The sequence below is a fragment of the Melozone crissalis genome, unplaced genomic scaffold, assembly GCF_028551555.1.
Source record: "Melozone crissalis strain CALT ecotype California unplaced genomic scaffold, PUWL_Pcris_2 ptg000023l_1, whole genome shotgun sequence".
In the NCBI taxonomy this organism is placed as follows: Eukaryota; Metazoa; Chordata; class Aves; order Passeriformes; family Passerellidae; genus Melozone; species Melozone crissalis.
The window spans coordinates 14,825,728-14,839,945 of NW_026535801.1; the positions used below are offsets into that span (position 1 = coordinate 14,825,728).

The following is a 14,218-nucleotide window of genomic DNA, read 5'->3' on the forward strand; positions in this document are numbered from 1 at the left end:
GGTAGCTGGTTTCCTTCTGAATCAGCTACATCTTAATAGCAGTGATACCGTGATAGCCCTGAATGATTGATATTACAATGAGAGCCTGACCATACAATTTCAGTAAGAATACATGCATTTTTTCAGAACACAGAGCTGCTACTTGGTACAAATTCTAGTGTGGGTGAATATTTTCTGTCTCCTTTTTCCCTGCAGTTCCAAAGACAGCGTGACTCTTCATGTGTGCTACCCCAGAGTACTGCACTTCCACTGCTCTATTTTTAGCAGCACAGAAAAATGACTCACTGTTTCATAAAGGCTTTGAAATCCACTGAGCTGGGAGTTATATGTGTCTGATTTCACCATATAGGGAGGTAGCTTTTGTCTGGTTCAGAAAATTTTAGATTTTAGGCCTTTTGGAGAGCAGCTCCAGCTGCAATGCTAGCATCCCGCAGTAAACGGCTTAATGAAAGTTGCTAGTTTATGTCAAGGGAATAGCAACATCCAGTTTTCAGGAACAAGGCGTTACGCAATATTTACTTAAGATTATACAACAGGAAGCATACAACTTTCACACAGCTGTACGTTAGCCTCACTGTGAACGAACAAATTCAGAGTGAGCCACGAGCCATAGAAGGGGTTAGGGCTAAACTCCTGTCAAAACACGTGCCCGCACTGACCGCAGGCCTGTAACCGCTCACCGAAAACCCTGCTACAATTTCATAGCTCGCAGGGCCACCACAGAGCCGGTCTGCGTGTCCCCAGAAACAAACACACAGGACACAAACACCGCTCCGAACCTGTGCACCCGCTGAACCCGGCACCGCGCCGCCGCCACGGCCTCCCCCCGCAGCGCTGCCCCGGCCGCCGTGTCCGTGCCAGGGGGAGGTACCGGGAGGCGCCGCAGGCCCCGTCCCGCCTCCATCCGCCGTCGCTCGGTTTTGTTTGTTTGACTGTGGGGTACAGCGGGAAACAAAACTAAAACCAACATCCTGCCTCTCCCCATCCCCCCCCTGGCCCGGCGCTGGCCAGCGGGCCGGTACGGCCTCAGCTCCTCCCTGCTCCAAGTGGCGGACCTGGCTGCTGTAGAGACTTCCCCGACTCGTCTGGGTGCGTTCTACCTTCCCCCGCTCCTTTCCCCCCTCCTTCCCTCGCACTTCCCTTCCCACAGTGCGCTCTGAGCACAGGCGGCCCAGCGCCGGAGCGGCCGCTGCGAGCGGGGCCCGGGCTCGGTCTGGGCTCATGGTGAGAACCGAAACCGAATGTGATTTTAAATGACGCGCTTAGAAAAATTACTGGAAATCTGTATAAATCACGTTTAGTAGTTGGGGATTTTTGATTGGTTTTGCGTCTTTGGTGTTTGGGGTTTTTTTGTTTTGTTTCAATTAGGAGGACTGGGACCTTAAAACAAATTAGCGTGGTAAGGAATGTGGTGATCCCCGCAGCAATTCCCTGTTTTTCCTGAGTACGTTGCGCAAGTTCTGTTGAAGGCCGTAGGGCAGTGAGGCAATAGGGGAATTTAAAAGGTGTGGAGCATGCTCTGCGACTTTGAAAAATGCCAGATGAGCCTCCTCCTAGTGCAGCCGTTCCAGCAGCGCAGCCAAGGCAGAGCGGAGCGCAGCCCGAGCCCCCCGGCCAGGTCATCTCTGGTCTCCCCTTCCAGCACGGCTCTTCCGGCCGAGCTCGTCTTGGGAAGAAAGATCATTTCCTAAATCAGAACGACACCCACTGGAGTCATATCCTGGTTTTGTTGCTGCAAAGATGACTGTGAAAGGTTCAAGATGAAAAATGCCAGCAAGGAGTTAACTGGAGCCTTGTGCATCTTCGTGTGAAATTTTAGTGTGTTATTTCCTGCTCCTTTGCTAAGGTGTTAAAAAAAAAAAAAAGCCTAATTAGACATGCACATGAACACAAAAATTATTGAGGCAACTCTATCTCTGATGACTATGAACTTTTTTATTTTGTCTTATAAAAGATAGGCTGATTTTTCTCTCCTCTTTGTAGAGAGTTTATATTCAGTAAGTCATCTTGCTGCAGAGCCCAGATAATCAAAAGTTAGGCTGCTGGGTATATGGTGTGGTTGCTTTTTTTCTTTAACTTTTGCATCTACAATGACTGTATCTGTTATATTTGAAAAAGGGGTCATCAGATGGAAGACAGGAGCATTATGTCCTTTATCTCTTATGGCAGAGTGGATTGGCAAAGTTACAAACTGTTTTAGTTTGTACTAAGAACTCACTTCCTGTTGCTTTCACTCATTCCCCACACAGTACCCAATGAATGTTATCTGCACAGCTGGTTTTCCTTTATTTAGAGCACAATTCCTGTTCACTGCAGTCATACAGGAGAATGACTGACCCTTGTCATTTTCTTTGGTTTTCCCAGCCCATAAAATTAGGAAGTAGCCCCCATAGTAATTTGTGATCTTGACATTTGTCCAGCAGAGAATGAGTTAATGTAGTCACTGGAAAATTCTGGATGGAAACCAATGTGTTCTGGATCAGTGGTTTGGCAATGGTCAAATGCCAGTTTTCCCGTGTTCTTATGAACAGTTTTACATACAGGTAAGATAATTTCAAGACTGAGTAGAATCAACAATTTTTTATAAAGAGCATGTAATGTACCATATATAAAGGAAATTCACAAGAGGATTCATATGTGTGTTGCAAAGGCAAATTATTTTAAAGTTAATATATAAATAGTAATTCTGCATGTTTGAAATTCCGACTCGGTGGGAAATTCCCCAGTAACACACACCCTTCCTCTGTTTTTTTTTAACTGGTTTTAAAAGATTAGATAAAAATCAACTGGGGTAGTTAAAAAGTTTTTCTGGTATTTCCAAAAATGACCAAAAGTTGTTAAATTCCTATTTCACTTTAGAGTTAAACTATTACTTCAAGGTCTTTTGAAAGTCCCAGCTAAATGTACCTGTGAGATTCTTTCATATGAAGGTGCTTTGTGCCTCGCTCTTCTTGACTGCATTCTGTCATGAAAACAGTGTCATTCTATAGAGTTCTCACAAGTGTTTGATGCTAGATTGAAAATAAGTTAGCAATAGATATGCTTTTCTTCTGGTAGAAAACTTTCCAAAACGCATTACGGTGCATGAGGGGTTCCTCTGTTTTAGATTAATTTATCTCACCTGCTTAATTATGGACACAATATGTGACATTTTTGATTGTAACTTCTAGAATGTGTAGCAAAAGGATGAAAATGCTGTAAAAAAATCTAATTCAGGTGCTAGAATCTTTTGGTGTATTAGGCTTTGAAGTTGAATTGGCATTTGCTTTCCACTATGGTGTAAATAAAACTCTGCAGTATAGTGATCAAACTCTGTGGAAGGACTAAGATTTGTCTTTAGGTTTGCTCATCTGCCACTTCTCTGTATATGTAATGGAGGTCAGAGGAGGTTAGATAGAATTTCCATAGTTGGTGGCAGTGGAAATTGAGCACAGCACCCTCCTGATTTTGTTAATCACGAGGCTGGGGGTTTTTCTAAGTTTGAATTTTTGTTCCAGTTTTCAGCATGATGGTACATGAATGTTTAGTGAAGAAAAGATGATCTATGGCTTATCTATACCTTCTGAATTAACCAATTTGCATATTTAAGGTTGGAGTATTTTCTTTGAGTGGGTTTTCAATCTTTTTGAGCATGGAGGGTGTGTGTGGAAAATCCTTTTAACTCCAGATTAGAATAAATTTAAATGATGTTAATAACAAGAAAATACATACACTCTTGAATTTACAGATAATTAGTGGTTTTAAAATTACATGTTATATTGTTGCTTGGAAAAGGGCAGAGATTTTGGAAATACTTGATCTACCACTCATCAGCAAGCTGATGACTTATTTCACTTCCTATGGAATATACAGACTCACAATAACGTCATTTACTCTAAAAAGAATTTACATGTCTTTCTGATTAGTATGACCTTCCAAATACTTTTAGTTTTGTAATGAACAACTGGGAGATTCCCTTGAATAAAGGAGGTCTGAATAGTGTATGTTGGAGTTTAGTTGAAAGTTAGATGCTTCAGATAGGAGAGTTAACTGTGGACTTGTGCAGCAGATCACTGATTTATTGCCTTTTAATTCTCTCCCACAGAACTGTCCTAGAAATGCACCTAGGTAAGAATGAACAGAAGAGAGGTACTGTGGTAGACACAGGCTTTGTGTCATGCTGGTTTCCAGTTTAAAAGCCAGTAGGCTGGCAATTTTAAAGGAACAGCAGCAAAGTGATGACCAGGTGCCAAGTGCCAGCTTTCCTTATTCATCAGATTCAAGAAGAATTGGGTAAAGAAGAAGAAGAGATGATGGTTTTCCTGTGCCGAGACCTTGCTCCTGACTTGGCCAATGCTGATCTTAAAGAGATCCTGCTGGCTTTGAATGAGAGAGAGAAACTGACTCCTGTTGGCTTATCTGAGCTGTTGTACAGAGTTAAGAGGTTTGACTTGCTGAGGAGGATCCTGAACACTGAGAAAGCAACAGTGGAAGCTCACCTTGCCAGGAGTTTCAGACTTATCCCTGATTACAGGTAATATATCTATTTCAGATTTCAAAGCTACACTGTCTTGTTCAAAATATGTGGTTTGTTTTTGGTTTTTTTCCTTTGTTTGGAGGGGTGGGAGCAGTATGGGCGAGTTGTTTTTAAATTTTTTTTAAATTTATTTAATACTTCTCAGATTCAGAGAATATTTATTGAAAGTAGAAGAAAAGCAGAAAAGGACATTATATCTAGAGTTGTAGTTCAAAGAAAATGTCAAGTTTAGTCCCTGAATTAAACTTCAGTAGTTTCTCACTAGTCATGGCATTAGAAGCATCTATATTTAAGGAGTTTGTGTGTTTGTGCATATAAACAGTGATGTTTGTAGAGTTCTAGATTAGCAGCTAAAAATGACACTTTAAAGAATATCATTGGTTACACATATTTTCTTTTCTGGTTTGCTTTGGGGACATAGCCACGTGGTATAACTTTTCTCAAGGGACCTCTCTCTTACTTGTTTTACTCTATTAGTTTTGAGAAGCTTAAATTAAGAAATTCCAGTTATTTTCTTTGAGAGACTTCAGAAAGAAATCCATATACTCATAAGGAAGATTTTCCTGTATTAAATTCTCACTAAAATAAAAATCATGTAACTAAGAGGTAAAAAAGTTAAAGATGTATTCTGTTGTCTCATTCTCTCACTTAATCTCTGTCAAACATTAAGGAAACTTCTGTTTTCCTAACAGTAGCTATTACAATGTGAGTCTGAAAAACACAGGTGAGGATTAGCAAGAGTATTTTATAATTGGATCTTGAAACAGGGTACATTTTTTACCTGTTTCTTAGTTAGAAATCGTAGATTGAGACTGGAACATCGGGAGAAGTTGAGTAGTTGGGAAAGGGAGGAATCTTGCTGCAAGCTAATAATTTAGAAATATCTCAACTTTATTTCAGGGTACTAATGGTAGAGATAAATGAAAATCTGGAAAAAGATGAAGTGGGTTCTCTTGGTTTTCTACTCAGAGATTATGCACCTCGTATGAAAATGGCAAAAGATAAGGTATGTTTTCCTTAATTCTGGCATTCTCCTCATCAGCAAAGACGTTCAAGTAAAAAAATATGTAGCTAGACAGCAAAGGAAAGGAGTCTACTGCAAGGAGTATTGAGGCAGGAGTTCACAAACATCATGAAGCAGACAAGGAGTTGTGGCTTGTGTTTCATTTTGTTGATTTTTAATTCAAGGAAAAAGAAGCATGGAAAACTAGTAAAAAAGTAGGAGGGAACAGTGCTTGTTATAGTGTATGGTGGTTGAATGTACTTCATGGGCAGGCATTTAACAGAAATCTTTCTTCAGTATTTCTGACCTGAAAGTTTATGTAAGAATGATCTCGAACCAATAACCATTTGAACTCTGTCTTGAATTACAAAGTCACTTTTTGTTTGTGCTCTGCTTCACTTGCAAAAGAACACATATATTGTAATTACATCTTTATAGCTTTGCATTCTGAATATTTTTGTTAAGTCCTCTGAGAAAGCAGAAATTCAGTACAGAGTATTCAGAAACCTTGACCACCGTGAAGAGAAGACTGAAGATTTCTGTCTTCCTCCTTTGAGGGTTTTTTCCTTTTCTGTCTTCAGTCAGAGAAGGAGAGAGGCCCTGAAAATTTCCCAAAGCTTTTCTTGCCTTTTTCTTTGTGGCATGTGAGTGGCATTCACATTGGCTGGCTTTGTAGCAAAAACAAAATGCAAAACTGTTTCCTCAAAAGTTTAAGATTAATTTTTAAGAATATCACTTTGTAGTTTCTATTACTCCTGTAATAATATCAAGGATTCATATGTCTCTCAGATAATTTTCTTAGAAGGTGTAACATCTCTAATTGTTTATACAACCTTTATGACCTCTCCATGGTATTTTCTGTGTTGCTTTGTTACATCTGGTGGAGAAAAAAATACTGATGTGTTTGGGTTTATGTTGCTATTCTAGAGTTTTCTAGCCCTTATAATTGACCTAGAGAAGCTAAATTTGGTGGCTCCTAATCAACTGGATCTGATAGAAAACTGTTTTCGAAGTATTCACAGGATAGACTTGATTAGGAAGATTCAGACGTACAAACGCAAAGGTAGGATGCTCTTTTTGCACTGGTTACTCTTGATAGCAACAATCAGATGTGCTGAAGATAAAACTATGACTTACAAATAAGGGCATTTGCATTCTTCATAGATTTAGGTTTTCAAAACAATTGAAATATCATGGTGTATTTGTGTTTCTGTTAAATTTGCAGCTTCAGTGTCCTCCGTTCATTGTCAGCCAGTTTATGTAAATGCTCATCCAGCCTCTCTCCCTAATTTCAATCTGATTGAGCCTCCTTATCATTCAGGGGTAAGTATACAAGAAGTGACACAAATCCTTTGCTTCTAAATATTGCCAGACTTTTAAAGGAGATCCATCTTTCAGAACCTGAGGAATTAAAGATGGCTTGTGACTAAAATATTGCTTGATTTCCTTCTGTTGTTCCTGTTATTTGCTGAGTTTAGGATCTGATTAAAATCTGCCTGAGAAAGATGCCATTTAAAGGACTTCAGTGAATTTATTCCTATTAGTTGACCATATAAAATCTGTATCTTGAAAGTTTTTTTTGTATTACACTGTGGAGGGTGAAGTTTTGCTTTGACTGTTTTTTGCAAAACATCTTCTTCTTCTTTGTACCTTTGGACCTTTCCAGAAAAGTAAAGCTGAAAATGATAGCTTTCTTAGGAAGAGTTTTTCAGGGTTTTTTTTCCTGTGGTTTGTTTTAAACTCAGTTTAAGAAGATTTCTCAGTATTTGAAAAGTCATCAAATCCTATTGCATGCAGTATTCTTTATATTTGAGTTAGCTCTGATATTGTATTAGTATGACCTTTCTTGAAGTCTTTAACCTTGCTAAATGTGATGCTATTCATTGTAATGTATTCAGTAAACAAGCAGCTCCCTGCTGCTGTATAGGAAACAAAGTTCACATCTTCAGAGGCTTTTTCTTGCTGTTGACGGCAAGCTGGTGGGGTTTTTTTTTTTGTTTTTTTGGTTTTTTTTTGAGGAGGAGGAACAGTTGGGTGTTTATTTTATTTGTCTGTGCTCTGGATAGATTTTTTCATCTGTTTTGTTGTAATTCTATTTGGCTGATAGTAATTAATCCAAAATATCATTTTACCGAGGAAGAAATACTGCTGTGTTTTATTTTGGAACACGTTTATTAATTCTTGAAGGAGAATAGGAAAATTATGCCTTTTTCTTAATTTCAGATTCAGAATGAGAGCATGAAAAAATTACAAAATGGATCAAGTCTTACTCTGGGTAAGAGCATTTTATCTAAAAGAGCCAAATGATGAATTTCATTACATCAAAAGGACTGCTATTTGATAATTGTGTTCATGGCTAATCCTGTTAATAACATCAGGAGCAGACGGTATTTGATATCTCTCAGAACTGAGCCTGGCCTTACTGTTTGGTCTTGTATTTGCTTTGCTTGCACTGCCACATCTTAAAGCATTCTTAAAAATTGTAAGCTTCCACTGTCAAAACTTCTTAACAGAATAAATATTTTATTAGTAAAACCATGGATAAAATTGGCTAGCCAGCTCTGGAGGCCTGTGTAGTGCAGTTCTGCCCATTAACTCTGGAGAAGGAAGTTTTTGTGTCAGTTCAGCAGTGAACTGCCCACCAGGCCAGCCAGGAAGTTGTGTATTGAATACCAGGTTCTTTCCATGTATATTTTGTTTTCTCTGGAAACCTCAAATACCTCTTAAATATGGTGATTTTTAAAATTAGTTGGGTGAATTCTTTCAGTGTAGAAGAGATTCATTGTTTCTTCTAGTCCCAAGTAATGCAGAATGAAATCCAGCTAACATTTTAGAGGTGAATAATTTAGGGATTTTTAAACTTCAGTGGCATACAAAGAAACTAAGCAGTCCCAATGGGTGAGAACTTTGCTGAAGTAGATACATTCTTCTTTATAATTGATCTGGTGATTAAAAGAGATCACTGGCATTTGCATACTGAGATTGCTTCTGTATGTTTTAGCTGCAGCAGAACCGCTTCACTTGTCCATTGAGGAGTCAGGATCAGTGCCACATAAGGTATATTCTTGTGTATATGTATGCATGTAAATAAATACAATCTCCGTGAATATTTTCCTTAGTTTTTTTGTGTTTCATTTTGATATTTCCTTGAGTTCTGTTCAGACAGAACAATGGGTACATCCTCAGCCATAAACAGGTTCTGTGAATTGTTTTTGGAGAATATATTTGAAATATAAAATATTTGCTACTACTCTGGAAGCAGCAGTGTGGAAAATACATGTATATATGATGTGCACACGGAAATCACACATTTTTAGTGGAGACCAAGTTAAAACCTGTTGAAGTTCAGACCTCTTGCCACATGCATTAGAAATCACAGAGTTCTTTGCATGCAGTAGATTTTGTTCTTGATTCCTTCCTCACCCCTTGCTTTCGAGGCAGAAGACAGACATGCTTTGGGGATTAATAAGGATGGCCAACTGCTGTTTGCACTAGTTCTCCTATAGGCCATGAACCAACCTGTAGGAAATTGATTTGCTTCAATCAGTTCTCTTCAGAGGGGAGAGGAATTGTGATACAGTCATTATGGATGACTTAGGAATAAGGAGGTTGTTCAAATAAATAAGGAAATAAATTTTCTGATGAGCAGTGCTTGCTTGCACACCTGAGGAATACAAAAGTTCTCCACATTTATTGTGTTGGCAGTATGAAGCTTGTACAGTTTTAGTCTCTGTTTAAGAATCTTTATGGTAGTGAGATTATGTAAGTATATAGTACAAGTACACAAGTACACAAAAACTAAGCCTGTACTAGAAATAGAGGGAAAAGAATCATTAGTCCCTTCCTCCTGTTTTTTTGTGACATAGATAAGACACATTACAACCCAGTAGACAGATTTCTGCTAGCTACTTGGTGGAAAACAACAAAATGTTATTTAATATATCTAAAACATAAAATTTGAGAAAATAATATGGTCTAAAAGTTGAGAAAGTGATGTATTAACTTTGTAATTGTCCTTTCACATTTCTCAGATGTCTGGTGATTCCTATAGAATGCAAAGTCAACCTTTAGGAATATGCCTGATAATAGATTGTATTGGCAATGACACTGGTAAGTCTCTGGAATTTTAAGTCTCTTAACTTGTTAATCTCAGATCATTAGAAGAATTTAGTTTAAAAAATATAATGTACATTTACCAGCCAGGTTAGGGTAGTGTTGTCCCAGTCATTTAATCTACCAATTCTAGTAAGGGTTCAAAGAGTTTGAAGGGACAACATCAGGTTAAAGCCAACTGTCCTAATTATTTGAGACAATGTTTGGGTTTTTTGGTGCAGAATCTCTGAATGAAAGAACTTGGAAGAGGATAGACTGAATTTTGGGATGGGCAAAAAGGATATTCAGCAACCAACAGAAAAATTAGGCTTACAGCAGTCATACAGTCATACAGCAGGTTATTGGCAGAAGTGGTAGTGTTTCCCACCAGCTAACAAAACCAAAACTGTTTTCGATTTGAAGTGCAGTCATATTGGACACCGGAGATTCTCAATAGCCATGAGGTCCTTTGTTATTGATGCACCTGGGCTTCTGTCCTATCTTGCACAGTTTGGCTGAAGGTGTCACCACAGTGAAACTGAAAGTGTCACCTCTGCTGGCAGTGTAGTCACTGCCATGGTTGAAATGTGGGCGTTTCCTAATTGCCTTTGTAGAATCCTAGAATTAGATCTTTGCACAGTCAAAAACACCCCTCACTCTCTAAGCGCTGTAACACATGAGGCTGAAAATAAAAATGAAGAGAGTATTTGCAGCCAGTTCTGTAATAGGCTGGGAGATGTAGGGAAGGAGAGGCTTTCCAGGCATGTCTTTTGGTTTTCTCAAATGTAATGGTCCAACAGATGAACTAACTTAGAATTGCTGATGTAGTTGAAGGGCAGTGCTTGTGGAGCTCACACACAGAAAGTCTGTATCTCAGATGTATAAAGTCACATTGTCAGCATTTAACAGGATAGAAGGCAAGACTTGCACTGAAGTACATTATGGTGCTAGTGGGATTCAGAGGAGATAGGGCATTTGGCATTGCTTAAAGGAGTTTGCTAGAAAGGCAGAAATAGTTGTGCCACACTATTGTGATATCTGAGTACACTGAAGAAAAAGAAGAGGGCAAGGAAAATATTTGAAATGGTATCTGTGGCATGCATTAGAATCTGTAGCTGTCCCAAGATTTAATCTCAGGAAGAGGAACCAGTAATAGATACTGTAGGATCAAGAATTACAACACTTTATAATGCCCAGTGTAAACAGCATGACTTTATCAAATGCTGATAAAATTCAAATAGAAATGCACCTTTCTCTTTTAAATAAATAGCTGCTTTTGACTTTTAAGTAAATAGCTGCTTTTGACTTTTTCATTTGGAAATCAGTTTTAATCCTTACACTATAAACAATGAGAGGAGAAAAGGCTAGTGTTTTATGTAGAATGGAGATGCTGAAAAATCAGTGGAGTTTGTTGGCAGATGGCTAGTGTTGAAGAAATAGGTAGTTTCTGATCTCAGGCTACAGCATGTAATTCTTTTCCTACCAGAAGCTGTGCATGGGCAATGTATATGTGCTTTATACTAAAGATCCAATGCTGTACGTCATAGTAGCAGCTCGTGGTTCTCTGAACACTTAATACCTGTGGTTTTAACCACTATGTATCTGGTTTCAGTCCCATGTTAAGAAACATCCAAAGTAGTTATTCAGATCTTAACACATTTTCCTGCAGCACAGGTTAACACAAATACAGTAAGAGTTAAGTCTTGTGGTTTGGCTACCTACAGTTTTAATTTCTAACTTGATTGAAAGAGTTCATTATTCAGCTTTTTTTTTTTTTTTTGCCTGAGAATGCCATTCTGTCCCAGTTAAGACTCCAGTGTCCACTCTTCACCTGGAGCTCATCACTTGAATTTTTAGGAAGCAAAAATGACTGCAGCAGGTTCATTTTTGACTGATGAAAGAGAACCTCTGTGTTTCTTATGCAGTTCTGTGTATCTATAATAGACATTCAGAGTAATTGAGACCAATTAAAAGGTGGAGCAGACTTCCTATGCTGTCCAGATCACTCTTCATAATTTCAAGTGTGGTTTTTCTTGCCTTATATTTTAAGTCTTAGGAATCTGGAATACTAGCTCTAAAGGAAAACATTTAAATGTCTGTGGAATGTGAACAGGTACACAGTGTCTCTGCTGTCATGAAACATGTAACTCACAGGAAAGACAACATGCATATAGCACTACAAGTATGCAATGCACTGTGATCAACACCAAGTACTCCTGATTTTTTTAATTATTGTGCTAAAATAAACTACTTAGTTTCAATAGAAAAACACTCTAAGTACTGTAATTCAATATAGTTGAGATTGAGCCTTGGTGTGCCTTGGTTTAATTACTTCTTGCTTCTTTCAGATGTGTTGGAAGAGACCTTCAGAGGCTTAGGCTATGACGTTCATTGTCACAGATATTTAAATATGAGCTCCATGAATCAAACATTGCTTGAAGTTGCAAGGTGGCAGAAACACAAAAATTGTGACAGCTTCGTTTGCATATTGGTCAGCCGTGGAAACTCTCAGAGCATCTTCTGTACAGACCACACCTTTTCTGGATTCCCTTTGGAACAAATAAAGCAATACTTTACAGCAGACTCATGTCCTGGACTCCTAGGAAAACCAAAGCTTTTTTTTATTCAGAGCTATGTTGTGCCAGAAAATGAGCAAGAATGTACCTGTCTGTTGGAAGTTGATGGCAATGCTGATAATAATATCAGAGCTAAAGTCACTATTCCCCATACAGCAGACATCTTTTGGAGTCATTGCAAGGTGGATGTGTCTACACTAGAACAATCCCCAACTGCACCCTCAAAATATCTACGCTGTCTGGCTGAGCTACTCCGTAATCCTTATAAAAGGTAAATTAAAGGAAGAGGAAAGAAATAACTCTTTTTCTATTATAGCTTATTGTCATGGAGAATGAGAAACCTTAAATTTCAAACCATCTGCTCCTGAAATGTGTTTTCTTGCAGTGTCATAGTCTAAAAGACAAGTATCCTCACACAGTTGCATAGAAAGGTAGCCTAAACCAGGAGTGAAGTTTCTGATGTTACAGTGTAAAGTTAAAGTGTGTTATGGCATTGGGGTTTGCAGAGTGAGAAGGGAAGAACCTGTCCTGGATAATGTATGTCAGTGCATTAGACAGGATTGGAAACCTTCCTTCTGCAAGATGAACAGGCTTTGGTTAAATTGAGGATTGCCATGTACCATTAAGACAAGTTGTTCTTGCAAATATAAACAGTCAGTGCTACTTAAGGATATCAGGACAAAGGCAATAGAGAGGGAAGGATTTTCTACTTTCTCTAAATTTAATTAACCCTTTATTCACAGAGCAAAGTGATTTCCAATATGTAATCTTGAACTTAAACTATCAGGAAACTTTTGTCTGTTTAAAGAGATCAAAAGGAATCTGTGGAAAAGGCAGATACATTTGGATATATAACTTACCAACACAGGCTTTATTTATACAGCTGATCTACTAGGGAACTAACTGTTATTCAAGGTAGTTGCAGTGCTAACATTTAGTACCTTTTTACAAGTCCTAAAGCCTTGTCCTGAAATTACAGATCATCATGTCAGCATAACCAATATCACAGCAATGATTTGTCTCAAAATGCATGTGCAGCCTTGTGTGTTAGAGGTCTTGCCTCTGCAGTAGAGACTGAAATCACAAACTTTCTCCATGCTGAGTCTGAACTTATCTTCTCTCTTGTGAATTCTTAAGTGGTGTCTTGCTTCATTCTCTAATGGGATGCTTTTGATTCTTTTGCTGCAGGAAACTCTGTATATTGGCTATCCATATGGAACTGAACAAAAAAGTTTATGATGGGAATATGACCGCTGACCCAAGTCAACAGTACTCACTGCTGCTCCAGCACACACTGAGAAAGAGACTTTTTTTCCCACTTGATTGCTGTTAAAAAGTACATATCTGATGTTACTAACAAGAAGCATTTGCTATGATGCAAAGTTTAATGCATACATTTATTTATGCATTGTTATTTCATGTATATCTAAAGTGCCTGTTGCTTCCAAACACAGGAATTTACAAGCATTTTAGTGTGCTAAGACACTAAATTTTGTATTTTAATATCATATTCTCTGAAAGCTTGGATGAGAATGGTAACTATTGTATAGCAGTGTAGCATATTTTGTTACAGAATGCCACGGGTAAACAGAGTGTAAAGAGATCTAAACTGTATAGCTGTTGGGTTTTCCAAGAAAAAACAGAAGTGTTTTTATTGCTTCATTGGTGGTTTTTAACATACCTTCTAGCAGTTAATATTTGAATAAATATACTGAAATGTATTGATTATTTTCCCCTGCACCTAGTAGTGGCAAATGGCTCAGGAAAGCATTCCTACCCAGTAATGCCAGATCTTTGCTGACAAGTTCTGGCTTGCATGCCTCTATAGACTGGCAAAACAGAAGGGAGAGAAAGATGGTCTTTTCAGTAATCTGGATTCCATCTGTTTGCTGCATTAAAGATTCCATTGTTGGAACTGTCCACTGCTCACAGGGGTTCTGTGTTAATAAATGAGACAGTCTGCCATGCTTTGGGCCAAGTATGTTTTCTGCTAATGCAAAAATGAGTGTACATGTGACAGGACATTACAGT

The 14,218-nt window shown here is 38.4% G+C and overlaps 1 protein-coding gene across 4 annotated transcripts; it reads left to right on the forward strand.

Annotated features, from left to right (window-relative positions):
* The first annotated feature begins 919 nt into the window (after positions 1–919).
* CFLAR (CASP8 and FADD like apoptosis regulator) lies at positions 920–13,532 on the forward strand. 4 transcript variants are annotated; one of them, XM_054277845.1, is made up of 11 exons: positions 920–1,089; positions 2,421–2,543; positions 4,085–4,513; positions 5,417–5,522; positions 6,447–6,582; positions 6,745–6,842; positions 7,743–7,794; positions 8,521–8,576; positions 9,551–9,629; positions 11,960–12,458; positions 13,376–13,532. In XM_054277845.1, the coding sequence occupies exons 3-11, from the start codon at positions 4,218–4,220 to the stop codon at positions 13,518–13,520; spliced, it is 1,467 nt and encodes a 488-aa protein (XP_054133820.1). In that variant the 5' UTR covers positions 920–1,089; positions 2,421–2,543; positions 4,085–4,217; the 3' UTR covers positions 13,521–13,532. The 4 variants fall into 4 exon arrangements, with proteins under 4 accessions (XP_054133820.1, XP_054133819.1, XP_054133822.1 ...); XM_054277844.1 differs by having other exon boundaries at positions 2,424–2,543; XM_054277847.1 differs by lacking the exon at positions 2,421–2,543.
* Positions 13,533–14,218: the final 686 nt, after the last annotated feature.